Source organism: Mycteria americana, chromosome 5 (genome assembly GCF_035582795.1).
Source record: "Mycteria americana isolate JAX WOST 10 ecotype Jacksonville Zoo and Gardens chromosome 5, USCA_MyAme_1.0, whole genome shotgun sequence".
NCBI classification, from domain to species: domain Eukaryota; kingdom Metazoa; phylum Chordata; class Aves; order Ciconiiformes; family Ciconiidae; genus Mycteria; species Mycteria americana.
This window is the reverse complement of record NC_134369.1, coordinates 36,508,376-36,531,099: the sequence shown is the minus strand read 5'-3', so window position 1 is coordinate 36,531,099 and position 22,724 is coordinate 36,508,376. Positions and strand designations below refer to the sequence as shown.

The following is a 22,724-nucleotide window of genomic DNA, read 5'->3' as shown; positions in this document are numbered from 1 at the left end:
GGAGGGAAGTGCTTATCCCCTTCTGCTTGGTATGTGTTAGACTGCATCTAGATTCTGTGTCCAGTTTTGGGCTCTTGGTACGAGAAAGACATGACAAACTGCAGGGAGTTCAGCGGGGGACTACCAAGATGGTTGAGGGCTGGAGCACTTGCCCTTTGTGGAGGGACTGAGGGCTTGCTCAATCTAGAGGAGAGAAGGATTTGAGGCAGATCTAACAGCAGCCTTCCCCTACCAGTGAGGAGGCCATCAGGAAGATGGCATAGTGGTGCATGGCAGGGAGACAGCAGGCATACATTGAAATCCATTTCTGTGCTGATACACGGAGAAGCTTTCTCACCATAAGGACAATCAGGAATTTGAAAAGGTTGCCTAGAGAGGTTGTGCTGCCTCCATCCTTGGAGGCTTCCAAAATATGACTAGATAAAGCCCCAAGTAACTTGTTCTGACTTCATCGCTGGCACTACTTTGAACAGGATGTTGGCCTGGAGATCCGAGTTCTCTTTCTAACCTGAATTTTCTTATGATTCTGTACTGTTGTATTATTAATAGATGGCAAGTAAAAGAGATTTTGGTTTTGTTGTTGTTTGAAACACTTCAGAGAAGAGGGCAAATATTCATTTAATAGCAACTTATTTTAAAGGGGTTAATGGAGACACTTAGCTGGCACTATTTTTATTTAAAATTCAAAAATCTCTACAGAAAGGCCGAGAACAGCATTTGTATCCGTGCTGCTTTTTAGGGCTGAGAGTTGCTAAGTTGTAGGTGTCATTCTGGCTGTAATGCTGTGCTGCTACTAGAAAGATACTGCATAAAGCTGGCTAATTTGATTTCTTTTGCTGAAAGGTGCTTCTCTCTTGTCATTCTGCCTGGCAGGTCTTACTTCAGGGCAGGGAGCTTTTTGCTTCCACAAACTTTCATAGTCTTATTACTTCTCTAACATGACAGTTTAGTTCAATCTAATAGCAATGCTGAGAATAGTGATCAGAATTGAGGCTGGTCTTCTAAGATATGCCACTAGTTTCTGTAATTTATATATTTTTGTCTCATGTAAGAGAAAGCCATAACAGTGCAGAGGGTGTCTGTCATTCAGCTTTGTCAGAGTGCGGACACTAGGACAGGAAGATGGAATGGCCATAGTAAGTCTGAAAATCAAAATTGTTGTAATCAGTTTTGTAGTAATTCAACTCTAGCCAGCTATTAAGTGAAAACATACCAGACTTATTTAGAAAGTCTGAAAATAATTTGTTTGGTTTGCTTTTCTCTCTAGCTGTACTTATTGCTTGTGAAAAACACTAGATACAAATTTCTGTGAACCAAAGCTGAGAACAAACGGATTTTCCATGCCATGGGCCTCTGCCCTGATTGCAGAGAACATGTTCTGTGCAGTTTTTGGTCTCATCATGACAAACAGGATTTAGATCTTAAAGAACTTTGAACCTGCATGAAGCTCTGTGAATAGTACTGCGATCTCAGCAAGGTTTTGGCGTGTCATTTCAAGTTAGCCTGTGTAATGATGTTCTTTGTGATACGCATGTCCATTAGGAAGCATACTGAAATCTCATTTCATGCAGACCATTGAATGACAGATCACTGTTGCCCAAATGGTCTGCTTGATTAATTGTGCAAATGGAAAGACAAGATTCTGTCCCTGGAAGTTCTGCAGGACAAGTTTAGATGTAATAAGTAATGTATTTAATGAATGAGATTCAGGCTATTGTAATGAAATTCCTTGCTCAGGATAAGTATATTAACATTCAAGCTTAGTGTTTCTATTTTTAAACCAAATAAAACTGATTTAAAAGATTTTTCTAAAATAGCTTTAACATTTTGCGTTTTAATGAAAGGGGTCTATATAAAAAGCATCAAGATAACCAGGAAGTTGTGCCCACAGGTGTCAACCACTAGATGCCACTCTTTTCAAGCTATAGGTGGTAGGATAGGTCTGCTTAAAATACAAACGATTAAGTATTTTCTTTTATTAAAAAATAAAATCTTCATTGTGGAAAAAAATTTACAGTGCTCAGATTGTAACTGTGAGTTTCTAATTTAAATTCTTGAGTCGTTTATTTAAGGACCTAGATAAAATTGCCTTGTGTTCAGAGGGGTGGAACTTCTTTCCACTGACTTCCGAAGAGTTTGCAGGCAGTCAGCATTTCTAAAATGTATACCATTTAGTGTCCTCAATGATTTTATGGATAAAATCTAATTTAACTGAAAATGTTGGCCTCTCATCAGTAAATTTAATTTTACATCTGTGCGGGAGGTTTTTTCAAAGCATAGTTTCTGAATATAAAAGTATTTTGACAACAAATAATAAATAACAAACTTCCTCTGACTTCTTTTGGTGTTATCACCAGTTATCTGATATGATTCCTTAGTCTACTCTGATAATAAACAGTGGTATGCTTAACAATTGTAATTCAAGGTTTTGAAGGGTCATGAGTTTGCTAAGAAGGTAACGGAGAACATTTAATCATGGAATTTCACATTCAGTTCTAGCAGTGAAGCAGCCACTTAAACTGTTTAGTCGTTTCATCACATCGTCATGCCTGTTGTACCTGTCTATCTGAATGGATGGATGTTCAGTTGTAGCCACCTGGCAGCTGGAGCCTCAGTCACTTTGTGACACAATGCTGATTTTTTTTTTTTGCTATGTTCTAGAAAGTATATTTTCTTAAGATTTTATAAGCCCTTTTTACCAAGAGGTAACTGGCACAATGGAAATGGTTTCAGTGAAAAAAGTCTCCCATCCAAATGACCTTGTTCTTATTTTTAAGGAGAGATTATCTGTGAAAAGATTTTCACTTTGGCAGGCATACTTTCCATACATGTAGTGATTGTATAAGTACTTGCAGTTGAACCGTGCTCTGTTCTTTGCAGTCCTGCTTCCATGTTGGCTGGATCTTGTAACGGATCTTCTGTTTGTTATCAGCTTGTTAAATTTCTGTGGTGACACAAGGTCCACTTTGTGATTTCACTGCAAGATAAAGATGGAAGTGAAGATGGTTTGAGTTGGAGAGTACATTTGTTTAAATGAAAATAAAATTTAAATATAATAATTAAAATAGGAGAATGCTTGGCCGTTGAGTGGAACCTCTTGTACAAAATTCAAAGAACTTTGCATTCAGTAACTATAAGCTTTGCAGTTTCCTTCTACAGGAGATACACTATTTCTTTCTGTACAGACACATTATGTCTTTCCCTAGTGTACCACTGACTCTAGCGTCACTGGGATGAGAACCTAACTGTTCTGACTTCCAGTAGTTCAATCTGACTGCTAAAGTATGCTTCTCCTTTGAAAAAGATTTCCAGTATTACTTGGCATCTGCTTATCATTCAGAGGTTTGCTTTGTTTACTTTGTGAATACTTGATGCCTTATTATCCCACATTATTCCTTTTGCAGTGTTAGGCCTTCTTTTTTTTTTTTTATAGGTTGGTTGAGATAGCAGGAAACAGATTCCCTACTTATTTTGACTCGGATGAAAAGCTGTTCTGCATGACCCGTAGCATTCACCTGTATCGAGAGCTGACCTGTGGCAGTGTACTGAAGAGGTATTCTTTTCCAGAGTTTAAAAAAAGACCATTTTGACTGATTTGTCTGTAACAATATTTGTTTTATATCAAAGTTTTATGAGGAGTAATTCATTAATTTGAGGCCTTTTCATGTTGATAACAGCATGGTCTCCAACAAAGTAAAATTGCTATGGAAAGAATGATGTTGCTCTTCTCATTTCATAATGTGTGACTAATCCAGTTGATGTTTTCTAATTTCTGATAGACAATTTCTATATGATCTGATCCCTGTAAGCCTTTAAAGGGGAGTGTTCATGTGACAGGTCTTCTCTTGTCTTGGATTCTGGAGACACCATAGTATAAGAGTTACATTTTCCATGAAATAGGAGTTTGTTCCTCCAAAGCACAGTTTACTTCCAGGAAGACTGGGACCCCTCCAGCAGTGGGAGGGAGGAATCGTTTAACAGTCATCAGCCTGAATGCTGTTGTTGGCAGTGTTGTATTGTCATGTTGTTACCTTATGTTAATTTGTGAACCCATTTTGCAATGAAAATGAATTAAGTTATATTTTAGCATCATCTTGTGTATTTTACGTTAGTGGGAGAATTATTCTAAGAATAGTTTCCTCTTCTAGTGCAGCTTTATCAGAGAACAGCTAGTAGCATATTATCAATGGATTAGGTTTGGCATATGTCTTTGGAGGTATACAGAAACGGGTTTGACCTTCTGCATATATAGACACCAAGGATTCTGGTGTTGGCAATGGGATGCTGCTACTGTGAGCAAAAAGGCACAGTTTCAATGTCCACTTAACTTGCTGTCTGCCATTCAGGGGTTGTACAGCATAGAGTTGCTAACTAGAAGTTCTTCCAGACCTCTCTTTTGGAGAGGTCCTGCCTTGGGTTATGTGGCCCACTGGAGCCTCCTTGGAAAGATTCCTTTCCAAATCTCTTCAATACATGCAGATGTTAGTGGAGGTGGTGTGTGAGAGGGAAGAAGAGGGGCTGACTTTTGGCTTATTAAAGTAAACCTTTTATTTAAACAATTTCAGGGTTATAAAATAGTTTTATTATGTAAAATGTTATCAGTGACTGGGTGTTTTTGTTGTTTTTTTTTTCTTTTTTAGGATTATGTCTTTGGAAGAAGAAATTATTTCAAAGAAAGTTAAACTCATAATAATTGACTCTGTTGCTTCAGTTGTCAGAAAGGAGTTTGACACAAAACTCCAAGGCAACCTGGCAGAGAGAAGTAACTTTTTGGCTAGAGGAGCATCAATGTTGAAGTATTTGGCAGAGGAGTTCTCAATACCAGTAAGTTCTTCCTCTTTTCTTAAGTTTTTGCCTTACAGTATCAAGTAATAAAATCTGAGAAGAATGAAAATGACAGGAAGATGAAAACCAGAAAAAGCTTCTAGCAGGAATCTTCAAGCAGGTACAAGCTGGAAAATAGTTGGGGAATTGGGGGAGCAGTAACTGTTTTGCGTGGTGTTTTTTGTTGGGGTTTAAATTTTTTTTTTTATTTAGGACTTCAAATAAGGGTTTACAAGATTCTCCAGCTGTGTTTCAGTGTTTATTTTCTGTTTTTTTTCTTAAATCTTGTATTTTTTTTTTGTTGCCATTAAATATTGCTTACCTTGATGGTTCTCTTCTAAAGCAATGCGTACTCTAACTAGTGCACACTCTGACTAGGTGAAGATCTTTTTCTGCCTCTGTTCCTTCTACTTAAGTTTATAGAATCTCAAAAGGCCTTATGCTCTGGAGCAGTGTAAATTCCTTTTGTGACTGATAATGTATGCTAATTAATGCAGAAAGGAAGGTAACAACTCAGCAAATCCTTGTCTGTGGACTTGCCCATAAAATACAATGGAAGACACGCACACTCAGTGCAGGGACTAGGTGGAACTGATCGAAAAGCGCTTTAGAAGATGTAAGCTGCATAAGTGTGTGTGTGTGTGTATTCCTTCATTATATGATCCACGGAGGATCATATCAACTCAAAAGATGTCATTGACACTCAACTCTTGGAAGTATTTCCTCGTATGGGTAACCTACTTGTCACTCTAGTGTAAGGGAGAAACTGTAGCAAGAACTTGAGTAATACTGGTGAAGCCGTTTCCTTCTGACGCTCCTGAGGTCACAGCAACTATCATACTAGAAATATACGTCAGAGGTGTGGAACTGGCTGACTTAAGAGGAAAGGATTTCCTTCTGCCATGTAATTTCTAAAGACTTTTGATGGAGAAGATTAAACCCTGTGTAAGTGCCTTTAAAGTTCAGGTACAAAAGACAGTGTCCTAGTTAGTGCACTGAATAATGTCTATAGTGCTTTAAAAAGCCAGGAAAGAATTGTATGTAAGTATGTACACTCCCATATTTTGGGAAAATATTATGCAGTCCATTGAAAAAGGGGAGAAGTTTTATGGGAAGATACTATTTTTCTCTATTTCTCTATTTTCTTCTCCTTTAGACACCCCCTGCTCCCCTCTCCCTCTTCATTAAAATGGTGAAGCTGAGCTGGATTGGAGCCTCTGACAGTTCAGGCTGCTGCCCTGCTTATAGTCAGAGCGACAGTGTTGATATTCACAAATGTCTTAGAGTTGCATGATATGAAGTAGCCTAAGATTGTGATCCTAATTCATCCTACGTAAGAAGAAAATAAAGCTCGAATGTTTAAAGGTTTCCATTACGTTAAAGCTAATGTGTTTGCTTTGAGGCATTTGTGATACCTGGTGTGCTGATCTGTCCTTGTTTCTAACCGTGAACACTTTGGTAAGGAGTTCTGGGATTTTGGGCAGGAACTTGTGCTCTGGTCACAGCTCTGTCTTTTTGAATTGGTCCATGAGATATCTTACCTTTTAAATAAAATCTTTAAAGATCTGTGTAATTACATGTAAATACACAGATTGAAAGCTTGTATATTTTTAAAGCACCTTTTGATTAGATTTATCAATTTATTCAGTGGAAATCCAACTGTATTTTTATTTGTCATCACCTTTAACGCACATTGCTTGCGGGTTGGTTCTGGAGTATTTTAAAAATTTGTTAAATTTTATGTTACAAAATAAACTGTAGTAACTCCTATTAGTTAAGACTTCTAGGAGGGCCTTGGCTAGAGATACGGATTCTTGCAAACATGGATCCCTAGGCAAGGCTGTGTATGAGTAACATGCGAAATCCAACATCAGAGTTTGTTATGCATTTGCAAGTGTTGGTGCATACTAGAGGTAAGTCTGCTGTTGCATACATTGCCTTAACCTCTACTACTTGAGGTTACAGAGTATCCAAAGTTCTCATTGTAAATAACTGTGGTGGAATTATTTCAGACGTTTTTTACTTACCTGCAAAATCATAAATATAAATTTGGGACTAAAAGAACATTAGTAAGGTTGCAAAGTGATTTAGATCCCTAATAAATTTGACACATGAAACAATATGTAACGCTTATTTCATGGCAGAATCAGTGCAACTAAATACTGAGTTGGACAACAAGTAGGGGGACAGTCTGAGACTCTGAAAAAGATTTGGAGTTGATGACTGATAGGAGTTGAACTTGAAGTCAATCCTTTTGGCTGGAGCTAAAAGGTCCGGTGAAAAACTTTGAGTAGTTGAGCAAGGGAATCGGAAATAAGGAGGTCATGTATTATCTATTTAGCTATAGCTGTTACTGGAGCAGTACATCTGGTGTTAACAGTCCAGGGAGGATGGTGAAAAATCAGCTTCCAGAGAATAACCTTGAAAATGACTGGGAGAAGGGGAGAGCAACCTTAGTAATTAAGACATAAGGCGCTTACTTTGTTTAGCTTAGCTAAGGAAATGTTAAGTGTTTCTTCATTAGTCAATATATACCTACTTGACGAAGAGGTATTTGATAAAAGCAACCTTCTCTTCAGCTGACAAAGGTGTATCCCACAGTTCTGTGGTTGGAAGCTGAATTAAGCAAGTTCAGACTTCAAATAAGGGGTGTGTTCTTACTGGACTGATTAATCATTGGAATGCATTACTAAACATAAATAGCTTCTTGTCACTGAGTATTTTTAAATGGGCTTTTTTCTCCCATTTCCTGAAAAGGAAATGGGTTCAAATAGGATTAAATTTGGGGAAACCCCGTACTACCATGTCATGCCGGAGTTCAAACGAGTTTAACACAGTTCTTCCTATTGGTGTTATAAACTCTCTAGCTGTTTATAACTGTGTTCGTGGTGTCAGGATATCGAGCTTGATGTGCAAAAGTGACTAGCATTCGTAGCTTTTACCGAACTCAAGGGGAGCTATTTCAAACCCAAGTAGCTCTATATGGTATGAAGTATGTGGGGGGAAAAAAGCTGACCTTAACTGCCTCAAAACTGATGGTCATTATTCAGTAACCTCTCTGCACCTCTATTTTCAGTTTGTAAAATGGGAACAACAGAGCTGTTGGTTGTGAGGATAGGGTCATTACTGTTGAGAAAGCACTTACGTGTGCTACTGCTGCGTCCATGAAGAATGTATAGATGCTCATTGGAAAGTAACACTTGCCATCCTCAGTGTAAAATTTAAATAATGTGTAGTAAATGAAACCTTAATCCATCTTTTGAGATGAAAAAAAAAAATTAAACATATTCATTGAATGGCACCATCTTAGCCACTGAATGAAGCAAGTGAAAGTGTTGTGTGATTGTAAATTTTTGCTTGACTTAATGGTTTTTGAATTTTTTTTGTTTGTAAAGTACAGAGAAACACAAAGCTTTTTTTTTCTTATGTATGGATGTTAGTAAAACATGCGTTGTTTCTCAAAAAGTGAAATATGATGCCTGATTTCCTTTTTTGATCCCTTCTTCCACCTAACTTAGCAGCAAGCCCAGTTCCATCCTGGGCTCTTTAAATGATGCCAGGGCAAGAGGGCAGCACAAGGTTTGGATCCCTTCTGGTCTATTGACAGGCCACCTGGCAGCCATCCTGATGACTGAACAGTCACTGAAGCTTTTTCTTCCATGGGGCACTATGTAGCAGTGTCCCTTTTTCCCCTTCCCTGCACACAGCCGTGACCAAAATCCACTTTTTTCTGCCAGGTTTGATTGAAACTAGCCAGTCAGATCAAAAACGATTGCTAGAAACTGAGAAGGACAGTTTGACTATAAATCAAACAAAAAGCCCTTTATTTTTGAAATCCAGTGAATATGTAAAGCTACATGAAAAGTTTACCTTACATTTATCTGTTTTAGAGCATGTTGTACTTGAGAGCGTTTGGATCTGAATGTTTTCTATTACAGCGTGTGTTGATGATGTCTAACAAATTACATATTTAGGCAGCAGTAATCAGTCCTATATGTTTCCTGTCTAGTTTCCTGACTTCCTTAGCCTTCTTAAAAAGAATAAAAAACAAAATACACTTTGAATTTTCTTTCTTCTCTTCTTCCATATTCATAAGAAACTATTTATTATTAGTAAGTGGTATTCAGTAAAAGTTGTTCATGCTGGTTGATAGAGAAATGATGTCTCCATTTCAGTGAAGAGCGAAAACTAAAACCCAGTATGACTAGAATTGTTCTTGAGATTTAACTGTTTAGCTTATAAAAAATGTTATTTATGGAACCTGGTCTTCTAGTTGTTAGTACTTGAGAAAATGTGTGAAGCTGGCCAGACATCTCCATGGAAAAGCACTCTAAAAGTGGCAGTTGCAAAACCAAACTGCTTTAAGCATTCTTTTAGATGTCAAATTGAGACTGAAGATGAAACTTGCTTTGTAAATCCCTGAGGCTAATCAAATTACAACACTGGCTGTCCTTTATATTTTTGTCTGGGTTGTGTTCTTAGATCTGTGAAGTGAGCCTTTGTTATTTATGATAAGCATGTTAGTTATCATTCCTACCAGCAAATGTATAATAGTATCTTTCATTCTTTTTTTTTTTTAAATTGTTCTTTCTGAGAATATGAAATAGCTTAGGAGGAGAGACTTTCATCTCTCACTTATGATTTATAGTGCAAATGAAAGACAAACCTTATGTAACTATTCGCTAATGCTTTAATTTGCTATGCTAAATAAGTTAACAGTAGTCAAGAAGCCCGTAATTTCCACAGATAATATTTTTCCCCTTTAGATGCCACATGCTCCATTTAAAAACTAAAAATTCACTTTATCAGTATTGATAATATGACAGAAATTAAAGCTGTCATAGTCAATTTTCTTTTCACACTCCTCACATTTTTTGTTTCAGTGCTTCACACGCACTTATGCATTCTGCTCTGTAAACTTTATACCCAAGATTTTAATTTGCTTTGGAAAGCCAAATGTTTAGCTAAATATATATTGGGTTTAGGTTGTGTAAGTTTTTTCTTCTCAAAATGAACTTATATGTGCAAATTACTTAACCTCTGCAGTGCCTTTTCTGCTGTCTTTGGTTAAGTGTGTTTAATTGTATCATCTCAGCGTCCGGCAGTAAAGTGTCTCAAGATTGAAGTGCTTCTGTTGGCAAAGAGAGAATATTCAAACTGTTAATTTCTTCTTTTTAAGCAAGTATTTCCATTTGGCCTCATCCTTGCTTATGTTTCGTTCTGTTTCCACATAGATGGTTGCTTGTCACCGCCTCTGCACCTTTGTTATTGCTGTTCTGGTATTTGAAAATATTAGTTTATGGAGAGCTAAACAAATTCCAAAATGGAAGATTTCTGAAGAAAAGTAGTTTAAATGCCAGTTCCCTTTGAGTTGGTAATAAATATGTGGAAAGTTTGGAAAAAAAATGGGTAGTTGATTTGTTGTTACAGTATGTAACAACACTGTATGCTGACTTTTCTGAAACTATGGGGATACATTAGTCTTCCAGGTAAATTTTGTCTGTATCTGGACTGTAAGCTGCTGGAATGCAAACTTTTGGTTTTATACTTTGCTATTAAAAGAATTTTTAATACCAGTGTTACAGAAACAGTAATTGAATTGTCTTTGCACGTTGTTTAAACCTAGAATGAGAAAAACTTGTCTCTACTTCCAAAACTTAGAGAACTGGTTCCATTTTGAAGTTTTCTAAACAGAGAAATATCTTATATGTTATACCACATCAAAACATGTGTTTCTTTAATGGGGAGCTAACCTTATCAGAAGAAAACATTTTGGAACTGAGTTACCAGAATTTTAGTAGGCATATTTAGGCCAGATGTGGTTCAGACAGTTTCTAGTGGTGAGAATTCAGTGGAAAGTTTGGGTCCTTTTCTGTTGAGCTGCTCATATTTGTGTAAAGTGTCTTGTTGCTGAAGTTTCAAGCATATTCTGTGTGTTTGTATGTATGTGAATTTGAATACCCTTCCCAACTGCTAATAGAAGGATCTTTATATTTCTACATAATCACACTGCACTCCTGGCCATCTGCTTGCTGCAAAAGGTTGAGGTTTACCTAATAAAGTAATATTCCTTTCACTGCTGCTTGCTTTGTCCCCCCCGCCCCCCGAGCAGCTTTGGTGCTTTTTTCATGAAGTCTGTGTATTTCTCTTGGGAGCAGCGTGAAAGTTAAAACAATTTGTGTCTGTTGCTTAGAAGACACAGAATAGTGCTTCTGAACCTGCAGAATTTTATTAAGATAACTCACCAACTTCTTGGAGAAACTGAGTTGTCCTTCTATGAACTCAATAGGATGAAAAGATACTAGCATCTTATGCTAATCATATTGTGGATGTTATCCACAGAAGCATAAATATTTAGAATAATGTAAATATTGCAGAATTTGCTGACTTTTATTATTCTGTATGAATTAAAAAAACATTGAATAGCCCTAACTTTGTTTTGAGCCATGGAAAACAGTAGTTAATCTGTTTTCAAAATCAGGAAAATTACTTCCAAAACTAACTTTCTTCTAGTAAAGAACAATTCTTGTTCCTTCAAGATGTTTCACTCCCCCTGCACCAAAATTCAAGTTGGTGTTCATGTCCTCATTAAATGGTGAACTGAGCAGCATTAGAAAATTATATTCATGCTAGCTATATCAGAACTTTTGGGTTCAAATGTATTCTCTTTTGGTGCGAAGAGGAATACCTAACCTTGTTCAGTGTGCTTCATCAGTTCAAGTAACAAATAGTTTGTGAAACAAACAAAACATTTTATGTAAAGATTTCCTCCTATGTTATACTTAGCAGTATTTTTGTGCCCAGAACTGAGGCTATAGCTTTGGGGTTTTTTAATTACATATTCTAGTGTTACCTTCCGTTTTCGTACAAAAACCTGCTTAAAAAACAAGTGTCAGAATTTCACATATATGTGAACACTTCTGTTTGTAAAGTGTGGTTTGGAATGAATTTTAATTTGTGTTATTGTCTAATTAGGAAAACAAAATTGTTAAAAAGGGGACTTACCAGAGTTCGTTCTTTGCCCTCGCTAAGACTTCATAAACCCAGTTTTTGTTGGCAGATTGTTTAAGTTTCAATTATCCCTCTGCTCCACAGTATTGAGCAAAAAATAGTTTTGATAAAAGGGAGTTAATTCAACTGCTAAGTGTCGTTACAGTGGCAAAGTTAGATGGTTTTGTCTTCTCGAGTGGCTGTTAAAAATTGTTCTCGGAAGGCACAACTTTGTTTTAGTTTAAAATGACTGGTTAAAATGTAATTATAACTATCTTCAGTACTGCTGCCATCTGTGTACTTTTTTATATATGTCTGGAGAATATACGTTTCTGCACTTTATGATCCAACACAGTGTTCCTTTTGGACTGTCTATGCTCATAAAATGTTTAATACTGCTGAGGAAAAGGAATGAGAAATGGTAGAGCAATGTTTCCTGTTTTCATTTGGTGGTGAAGTATAGAAAGGGAGGTAGTTTAAAGTTATATGATACTGGAATTTGGTTTTCTTTTTCTTTTAAAGTATTCCCTCCATTGCTTTTTCCATTTTACAGTGCAAGTGACTTTGCCAAAAGCTATCATTCTGCACAATTGCACATATGAAATTATGTAGAAGGAAGGCACCAGTATTAACATATAGGAGAGGGAGTTGAGAGGCATGAGATTTTATTACCAGATTTGTTTTTGATCTGCTATATGATCATGGACAATGCTTGCTATAAAGGAGAGCAGACACTTTCCCTGATACCTGCCTTGACTTGAATTTCTGAAAGACTCTATCCAAAATAAATTAGCAATTTCTTGCGTCTTCTAATCCTTATTCTCGTTACACTTCTCTGGGTTCCCTTCAGCTGATTTACATCATCTTGAAAGTGAGGTGGCCAAAACTGAGACGGTGTTCCAGATGAATCTCTACCAATGTTTAAGTATGGAGAAGGGTTTCTTCTCATGCCTTGCAGGACATCCTCTTGTTTATGCATCATAGTATACTGTTTGCTTTCTTTGCAACAGCCTGATGTAATTTACTTACCATTCACTAAAACCTTGGATCCGCATCTGCTGACTTTGTTACTTAGCTAGTTGCTCCTCCTTCTAATGTGTTATTTTTCCTGACTTGTCAAGATGGTTTTGAATTCTAATCTTGTATTCTAGTGTACTTGCAGTCTCCTCCCTGCTTTCCTGTTTTTGAAAGGAAAACGATCATTCTTTCTATTACAGATTCTTTGTGTAACTATTGGATAGAACCAGAATTCAAGCAGACTATACCATTTTGTTCAGTAAGAGACCTTTAAACACTGGTAACTGCTATGTGTCATTTTCCAATAAACTTTGCATCTACCCTGTAATAGATTCATCTAGGTGTTATTTCTCTAGTTGAAGTAACATACCTATGAAAGATGTTCTACTGCTGAAATAAAAATACAGTATTTGTTGGTCCCCTCCCCTCACCCTGTCATGTTGTTACTCTGTATGTGCTGTAGAAAACAACAGTAAATTGTACTGAAGGGCTTTTATGCCTTTTATTGGGAGTTTAGGTTTTGGCAAGATTTACTGTTTTGACTGTGTGAAAAATTGCCTGAATCTTTAGGCCAATAATCTATTTGTGACTCTGCAGAGAAGTACTTATGTTTTGAGTATTCCATTCTTTTTGCATGTTTTCTTGTGCCTCCTTGTCCTTTGATTTTATTTAAACCATAGGTTCTCTAGGATTATTTCTGCATTTCCATAATGTGTAACTGAAAGTTATTCCAGTTTGTAGACAGGATAGCAATACAAAGAATAGTTGACCAGATTACAAGTTGTTGGAAAAATCTTACCTGTATGAGCTCAGTATAGACTAATTAATGGTTTGATTTCCAGATTCTCTAGAGTTTGTTTGCTTTATAGTTACCCAGCCCCAGGGCTTCTGGGAATAAAGAGGACCTGCTCTGCAATTGTTGCTTCTAAATAATATTGTACCAGCCCCTTGAGGTGTAAAGGGATGGGGATAAGAGGAAATTAAGATTGGGCAATGCAGATGTCTGTTACAATACTAATGTGCCCAGAGATCAAAAGTAAAATTGTATTTGCTTGGAAACTGGTAGTAGTAGAGATGATTGTATCACTTCCCTCTGTGTCTACAGGACTGCTTTGTGAGAATATTGCATTTGTGTGGAACCAGGTGCGCTCCTGGGGCTGCTTTTTCGTGAAGTATGATCCGGAAGCTTCATGATGCAGTCTGCTTCCTGCTGTTAACTAAAGAACCTGCCTTTTTCAGTCTGCAAAATTTCCTCTCCTTCCACACATGGTTGGATAATAATAACAGACAACCAGACCAAACTATTGTAGCTAGATGCTTGATGATCCTGTGCTGCCTTGAAAATAGGAGTATCTAGGTTTGCAGGACAGGCTTTTCAGTCTGCGCTTTTTCTTCTACTATTGAGGCTCACATGCATTAGAAGAGTTGTGGGTTTTGCTCTGGTTTCCCTCCTCTGTTTTGCTTGGAATTGGAATTTGTGAGCTACAACATGAGTTGCTCTCCTGAGCAACTTCATTCTGATTTTTATACAGACGACTCCATCTTCTTTATTCAGAACATGTATATTTTGTATCATTGTTCATTGAAGTTGCAGCTATCTATGTTGATCTATTCACCCCAATTTTCTATTTAAAGAAGGAAATCTATCATTTTAACAGCAAGCATCTTAATTCATTTGGTAGAAATTCACTATAATCAAACTGAGGGAGACTCATTCCAAATATGGATTCCAATAAGAATCTACATGATTTCAGTAACCTCATGAAAACTGTCATGTTGTCTCTCACTGAAATGCATAGCTATATCTCATTTGAGAATATAGTACTTCTGTTGTAATGTTCTAGGTAAACAAAATTAGATTTAGAGGTTTTTATTAAATAATTTGTTAACTAAGACTGAGTAGTCATCTGCAGAATTTTAGACAGGAATGCATGAGGTGCTGTTTTTGTTGGTGAGACTACATCTGAATTTCAGTAAGACTATTTCTCCCGCTCCCAATACTCTGTTAACATTTTTGATGCAATTTGGATGAGCTGCATTGCCCACCCCAGAATACAAATCACTTTCTTTGTCTTTAGATTCCAGTATTTTCCATATTTACTTTTGGTATTTATCATATCTCATACTTTTTACTGGGGCAGAGAGTGCTTTGCTCTTCAATGATATCTGAGGTCTTTACTGGATTCTTGGCAGACTGCGGTATTATATTTTTCATGATGTGCTGGTTAGCAAAATCACCTCTAATACATGAACTAAACATTACTTTTTCATGCAACTGAAACCCTTAGTTCTTGTAGAGGAAAATTGCTTTAAAAGTGCTTACTGCAACTTCATAAAGGTCCCTCCTAGGGAAAAGAGGGGCTTGCTTAAGGCTGCAGGCACATACCGGTGCTCCAGGTACATTACTTCTCAACAACATTAGTTTAAGCAAACTATGTTTGCTTCAAATGTTGGCAGTCTTTCAAATACCAAACTGAAGTTATTTGTCTGTAAAGCCTATGAACAATACCAGCAAGCTACAACTGGATAATTGGAAGTTTGTTGTAGGGCTATGTGTCTGTTTCTCTATCAGTCTTAAATTTGTGCATCACCAAATATATGTTAAGTTGTCTTTTTTTCTTCCAGTAGTCGTGAGAGAAGATGCAGTGAAAGGTAAGCTAGGTATGAAATAGATGACTTTTTTTAATTCAGACCCTTGCCTTCTGTTATCTTCTGTGATTTCCTTAAACAATGTCTTATTCTAACAAACCTCAGGTCTGCCCAGAAAGGTTTGGAACAATATCTAAGAACTGTTCCCTTATGTCTTTAGCAAATTCTCTCAGTTCTCCAGGAATAGTACAGGAGCATGCTGCTCACCTTTTTAGTGGTATGTCCTTTTCCATATCATTTTCTAGCTAGATAGTGAAGAGCTTGTTTGGAAGAGAAATTGACTGATAAAACAGTCAAGGTTTGCTTGTGTCAAAAATTGTTTGTAGGGAAAATTCTTAACCCGAAAAATCTTCTGAATATGCACTGTCAAAGGATTTCCTGGGGGGGTGTATACAACCAGCCACCTAAGGCTGGCATGTGTTGGGCTTGTATAACTTTCTCTGGTTGCATGGAAGAGCTCCATGTCATGGCCCTTCCTGGCACTGTAATAGAAACAGTCATTCCTGGGCAGTGAGTACAAAGTTTCTGAGGAGGCCTGGGTACAGACTGTATGCACAGAACTAGTATACTGTGTATTGGAACAGATATGCTCTACTCTGCTTCTGCGATGCCCCTAAAATGGAGCTACTAAAGCAAACGGATGCTGCTGAAACAATTGTGAAGCCTGCTCCTGCTTGTCATATTTTCAAGAAGTGGATTTGCAATAGTAAAGGAGATTGTTATTGGCTAGAGATACTGTTTTGGGGTTGGCAGCAATGCTTACTGCTGTGCCTCCTTTTTCAGTTGGCTTAAGGGAGCCACAGAAGAGAGGAACTAGCAAAGTGGTGAAGCTGCTGCCTGGAAATCCACTGACCTACAGCCTATTCTGAAGTTGTCCCTAGGAAAGAAGGCCACCAGATACAAGCTGCAAGCAGAATATATTGTCCGTGCAAATCACAAGTGGCACGTGGATAGCAGGTTAATTGAGCCTGCATTATAGAAAGTTTGAGTAGTCCAAAATCAAGAGGTGGTCAACCAGTGTCAGTGATTAAACAGCAACAAGAGGACAATACATGCTTTTTTCCTTCCTACCTGCCTTGTAATTAATTTCAGTATAGAGTTTGCAACTGGTTCATACTTGCTGATGAGCCTGAACAAGGATGTAAATCAGCTGAAAAGCAACCCAGGAAAAAAAATGTAGTGGGCAATTGTTGTGCAGCTGAACAGGCCCTAATGTAGGCAGAAAGGAGGGGCAGGAATGTGTGGTTTCTGGCAGCAGCACAGATTTTGAACGTAAAACTGCATCTTCAGTAAAAAGGGTAAGTATGAGTAAAAATGCTAACCAGGTTATTACTCGGAACAAGCAAAGAAAAAGAGTGTTAGGTGCTTGGAACATCCTTTAAACTTTTAACAGCTCTAGGAAGGATTCTTTTACATACCATTATTATGATGCATTGTACTTTGACTAAAGGTGAGCAAATGCCTGGCTGCATACAGCCTATCCTTATGTTGCTTAGGGCTTTTGTGCATCATTAGGTCAGTGTCCTGGTTTTAGTCTGCATGTTCTGGTTTTTAAATGTATCATAATATGCTGTATTTGGAATTGTAATATATCCATGCATAATGAATTATAGCTGAGGTCAGAAACTATGCTGAATAGTAGATTTTCAAACCACAGTATTTCTTCCTATGCTAAAATTCAGAATGAAATGTATAACAATCCATAAAATAGCTGGTACAGTTCATAACATGCTTGCATTCCTTCATTATTAATGTTTTCATATCCATCTGTCAGCATGCTATGGCTAAACCATTAGCCAAGTTTTTGCAGCTGCTGCCTTACAAGTCTGTAGAATGTAGTTATCTCCAGCTCCTGTTTTTTGTCTACTAGTAAGAGGAAATTTTACAGAGAACTTACTAAATTGTCCAAGACTAAGTTCAGTTCTAGGTGAAAGTCTATGATCTTGATTTAACTCACTTGGCCTGTGGTACTTTTCCTGTTATTTCTTTTGTTTGAACTACATTGGTCGCAGCAATTGTTTCAAGTAATAGTGGTTTGTTTAATCTCATTAGAAGTTCTGCACATAGTTGTTGTAGACGTGTATTTTTGTAGTTCTATTTTTAAGAACATTTTGTGCAAATTATAGTTGCTGATTTGATCTGAAGATAGAGCCCCTAGAGAGGTCTGTTTTGAGATGAATGCGTCTATGGGTAGTATGTGTGGGGTGTTTTGTTTTGACGCCCACCATTAAAATGTGGATGAAGATTAATATTGTTTACAGCAAAGATAGCTATCAATGTAGAAAGTAGTATGTATGTACACTGCCAAATTACTTTGTGCATGATACTGGACAGTTACTGGAGAATAACAGTTAACATTATTGCTAAATCAAAATAGTTTCATACTAGTTACTTGGAGATGCAAAGTTTCTAGAAGTTTTTGTGTGGTCCAGTACCTCTGTGTTTGTGTGTGCTTTTTAAAATTCCAATACTGTCAAATTCCAAAGGCCGCAATTTATAAATCATGATAGATACCTGCTTTTCTCCCATTTTTGGTGCCAGATAAAATCTGTTAACATAAATACAAAATTTCTAAATGATAAAATAAAATTTGTGTATATTTACAAGGTTTGGTCTCCTCGAATAACGTTATTTGTGCTGATAGGATCTAATGAAGTATTTGCCATCTTATAAAACCCAGTGCTAGGGAATAAACTGCGTTTTGCTACTTGACTGTCCCACCTGCATTCAGGCCAGTCATTCACCTCTGACTGGACCACTGCTATGTCAAGTATCTCACCAGTTTGATACAGTGGCTGTTGAAATACATACCAACAAGTTACATTTCCATTCATTTCCAAAGCCTTAAACTTGTTATTTTCATGCCAAGAGCCAACCATTACCAGACATGATTACAGAGTGGTAGTAGACCGATCTGTTACTAGGCTTGTATTTCAGTTGCCTGAATGTCTTGTTTGCTTGTTTATTCTGATGTTGGAGTGTTCCTCAATGGGGTTAGTTTGAAAGACTATCTGTCTTCTATTTGGTTATTTAGACTGGATATTAGGAAATTTTTCTTCACCGAGAGGGTTATCAAGCATTGGAACAGGCTGCCCAGGGAAGTGGTTGAGTCGCCATCCCTGGAGGTATTTAAAGGACGTTTGGATGAGGTGCTTAGAGACATGGTGTAGTGGTGGTCTTGGTAGTGTTAGGTTTATGGTTGGACTCAATGATCTTAAAGGTCTTTTCCAACCTATATGATTCTGTGATTCTGTGATTTTAATATTAATTTTTACTTCAAGTGCTCTATTTGCCTGTAAACACTGCCATTTTTAATATTGTTTGAAGCTGGCTTTGCAGTTCATTCTGAAGGAATAATTGACTACCAATAATAGTGATGTGTTTCTCCTCTCAAGGACAAACAATTTGTGCAGGAGCCTGTACTGTTTCTTGGTCACTGCAATTGTGTCCTTTGTCTGGATGCTAGAGGTAAGGCTTGCACACTGGTGAATGTCATGAATGTTGGTACAATGACCTAACTGCTGCTTTTTTTCAGAGGGCCTCCCAAATGTAAGGAGATATTCACAGATCTCCTCTGTTTAGTAGCCAGGAAGCAAGAGCTTGTATAGCAATACCATTTACACAACTTGATTTGCTGTTACTGGAGTACAGTAAACTACTGGATCTCTGTAAATTTCACCAACTTGTTTGGAATTAACGATGCAGCCTGAATGCTTGGTGCTGCTTAAAAATGTGAAGCTGGCCCTAGTACAGTTGTAGAGCCTTCTGAAGTTGTGAGCAGAAAACATAAGAATTTGTAGCAAGGCCTGAAGCATACGTATGTCATGCAGACACTGTAATTGATTCTATTAAATATAACTTCAGTATTTATGTAAGTTTGGGGTTTTGTAACTGTAGTGTTCCGCAGGTACTGAGAATGTCCAAAGCAATGCTAGGTAATTAAGAACAATCAGTCACGTTACCCCAATTCATCTGAAGGATAGACGATATTGACTCTTTTGGCATAGCAAACTGCCTTCTTTCTAGTACTTGAATACCTGACGCTTAAGATTCTGTTGTTTAAGAAATCATGTAAGACATTGGCATTTTTTAGGCAAAATATAATTTAGATTTGGTCCATAAATTTTGCTGGATGTGAAGAGAAAAACTCAAGGAAAATAAAATTTCTGTGGTACTAGGCAAAGATGCCTGGTTCATGATGCTGTGGTATCAATGGCAAAAGTCACATAGGTTGTATTCCTGAGCTCTAAAAATACACACAAACTCAATTACTGTCACGTGCTTCTGTCAGAAACTATAGATGGAATTACAATGTTATGTGTTTTTATCAATGCCAAAGTTTTTCAGTAACCCATGTACTGACACAGTCTATGACCTCAGAATATTTTAATTACTACAGCTTTTTTCTCAGCTTCAGTAAATCTGCTTCCTAGTTCAGAGTTGTAACTGATGAGGTAAGGATAAAGTGAAGAAAGATTGATAGGGAGTGGTGTGGAAGTTTTTTATTAACTCATTCATACGGTGAGGAAAAGGGAGAGCTTTCACTAGAAACCTGAAGAGGGGCTTGGGAAAACCTGCCTGTCAGTTGGTCTAGTAAAGGAGAATATTTCTGCCTGTAAACTTTCCCTCATCTAGTTCAGAGACTGTAGAGTTACTGATGAGCAGAGACATTAAGCTTTCCTAGTTTTTCTGTGTTATTTAACCTGGAAATTTCTTTTATGTTTAAATGGCAGGTTTGTAACATACTGTAAGACACCAAATGCTTGTGGTCATTTGCATCCCTTTGTATGTGAGTGATCTAGTAAAGTACGCAGTACTGATATGCTTAATCTTTTGGCATTAATGAATTTTGGGGGGGATTCACTCTTCTAGTGTTGGCATGTGGAAGTTCTAACGGAAGAATAAAGACAACAGATTTTTTTTGTTAAACAGAAATACTTGTAAGACATCTTGTAGAGCTGTCGTGGTTTAGCCCCAGCTGGCAACTAAGCACCACGCAGCCGCTCGCTCACTCCCCTCCGGTGGGATGGGGGAGAGAATCGGAAGAGCAAAAGTAAGAAAACTTGTGGGTTGAGATAAAGACAGTTTAATAATTGGAACAAAATAATAGTAATAATGAATTGTAATGAGAAGGAAAACAACAAGAGAGAGAGAGGAACAAAACCCAAGGGAGGGAAAAAGAAAAAAAAAAAATTATACAACCGCTCACCACCCGACTGATGCCCAGCCAGTCCCCGAGCAGCGATCGCTACCCTCTGGCCAACTCCCCCAGTTTATATACTGGGCATGACATCATATGGTATGGAATAGCCCTTTGGTCAGTTTGGATCAACTATCCTGGCTGTGCCCCCTCGCATTTCTTGGGCACCCGGCAGAGCATGGGGAGCTGAAAAAAAGTCCTTGACCAGTGTAAACACTGCTTAGTAACAGCCAAAACATCAGCGTGTTCTCAATATTATTCTCATACTGAAATCCAAAACACAGCACTATACCAGCTACTAGGAAGAAAATTAACTCTATCCCAGCCGAAACCAGGACAAGAGCAGGCAGCAAATGGTTTGTTTTGATGGTACTGAAACGGAAGCAGAAAGCTGACACTCCTCCCCTTTCCTGCACCAAATTTTAAAGCAATTGGAAGTGAAAACTGACACTGTTCAAACCTCTCTTGAGTTTTTGCTGTCATCACTGTGGTTGAGATCTATTATTGGTGTTTCATCAGCTGTAGCAGCTGAGAACACCTGTCTTACTCCTAATGGTTTTCTTTTTCTTTTGCTTCAGTATGTACCTCAGAGAGATATCTCCAAATGGAGTACTGTTTTGCAGGTGATTATCTTTCATTGGTTTGTTTCTTTCTCTTATCCCCTCTAAATAGGTGATAAGAATCCGGTTTAAAGACACCTTAAAATCTACCATCTTGTTATACCAGTTGCAATATTAAATCTAATTTCAATATCAGGAGTGAGTTTTCCTTGGAAATGGTGAAGAAAGTGGCAGCATGAATTAAAGTTACGCCCCTTTGTGTTAATTTCTCGCTAGTCAACTTTTTTATATTGTAGATATATATATTTTTATATCCCCTCTTGTATATTGTTTATATATATCCCCTCCTGTATATTCTTCATTTTATCTCTTCGAGGCTGAAGAGTTGTTATCCACATTCTTTACAGCAGCAGTCAATTTACAGTGCCTATTTAGTCACTGTTGAATTTCTTGGATTTTATATGTTTTCTGAAACAAACAGAACCACGTTGTCTTGGTTAGTTGGGCTGAAAATGTGTGTGGCTGACAAATTCAGACTGTACTCATCAGACTTAGACTCACTAATATTTTATATTTGTGATTGAAGGTGAAATTTCACTGGTAACTTTTTGACAATGCTGTGGCTTTTATATATATATATATATATATATATATATATATATATATATATGTATTTATAGACACATAAATATACACCTTATGTTACCTTTTTTGTTCTTACAGAAGCATTTGTGCAGCCATATAGTGAATTGGAGTGGGGAACTGATCCAGCTGAAAAGTGGTCTTTCAGGTTTTTCTCCTGAATAACTTTTCACCTGAATGCAATATCCTTGCATCTTGACTTGTTCACTTGTATTCCACTATAGTCCTTACATCCTTTTGTAAAGAACATGTGTGTTGCTAACTGGTCTTTATTTTTAAACTTAGCTATCCTTGTAGCAGCTTGTGCTTTCTTGGCTTGCATCTCTTCCCCCCCCCCCTCCCCCCCTTTTTTTTTTTTTTAATTTTTGCAAGTATTTCTCCAGTCTTTTGAGACCTTCTTGAAGGCCTTGAAGGCTAATCCTGTCCTGTCACAGTTGGTTCCTTCCATTTATGGTGCTGCTGCACAAGAATTTGCTGGAATGGTGCAGGGGGCTGTAGTGCTGCTACTGAACGTCGTGCTGTGGTTTATCTGTTCCTCTCACTAGAATGTATTAATTGGACAACAGATGTGTTTTTTGGCTGTATGGGTTAAGACTAAACTTAAATGTACTAATTCTTCTCAGTTTTATTTCCTGTATTAATGAAATACAGAGATGGCAGGTGATTTGCAAGCAAATGATTTCATCCAGGGTCTCTACTTATACTGAAACTATAGGCACTGACTTTTTAGTCATCAGAACTTGAAGACAGGATTAATTCCCTGTGCTATAAGCCATTGCAATCCATTTTTTTCTTCATAATTTTAGACATTGAAATATTAGCGTTTACATAAAAATACTAAC

The 22,724-nt window shown here is 37.3% G+C and overlaps 1 protein-coding gene across 4 annotated transcripts in view; it reads left to right on the top strand.

The window, feature by feature from the left end:
• Window positions 1–22,724, top strand: part of RAD51B (RAD51 paralog B) — a 460,340-nt gene that overhangs the window by 68,970 nt on the left and 368,646 nt on the right. For all 4 annotated transcript variants that reach the window (XM_075502954.1, XM_075502953.1, XM_075502955.1 and 1 more), the window contains 2 exons: window positions 3,434–3,553; window positions 4,641–4,824. In XM_075502954.1, coding sequence (XP_075359069.1) covers window positions 3,434–3,553; window positions 4,641–4,824 — 304 coding nt within the window. The remainder of the gene's footprint in view (window positions 1–3,433; window positions 3,554–4,640; window positions 4,825–22,724) is intronic.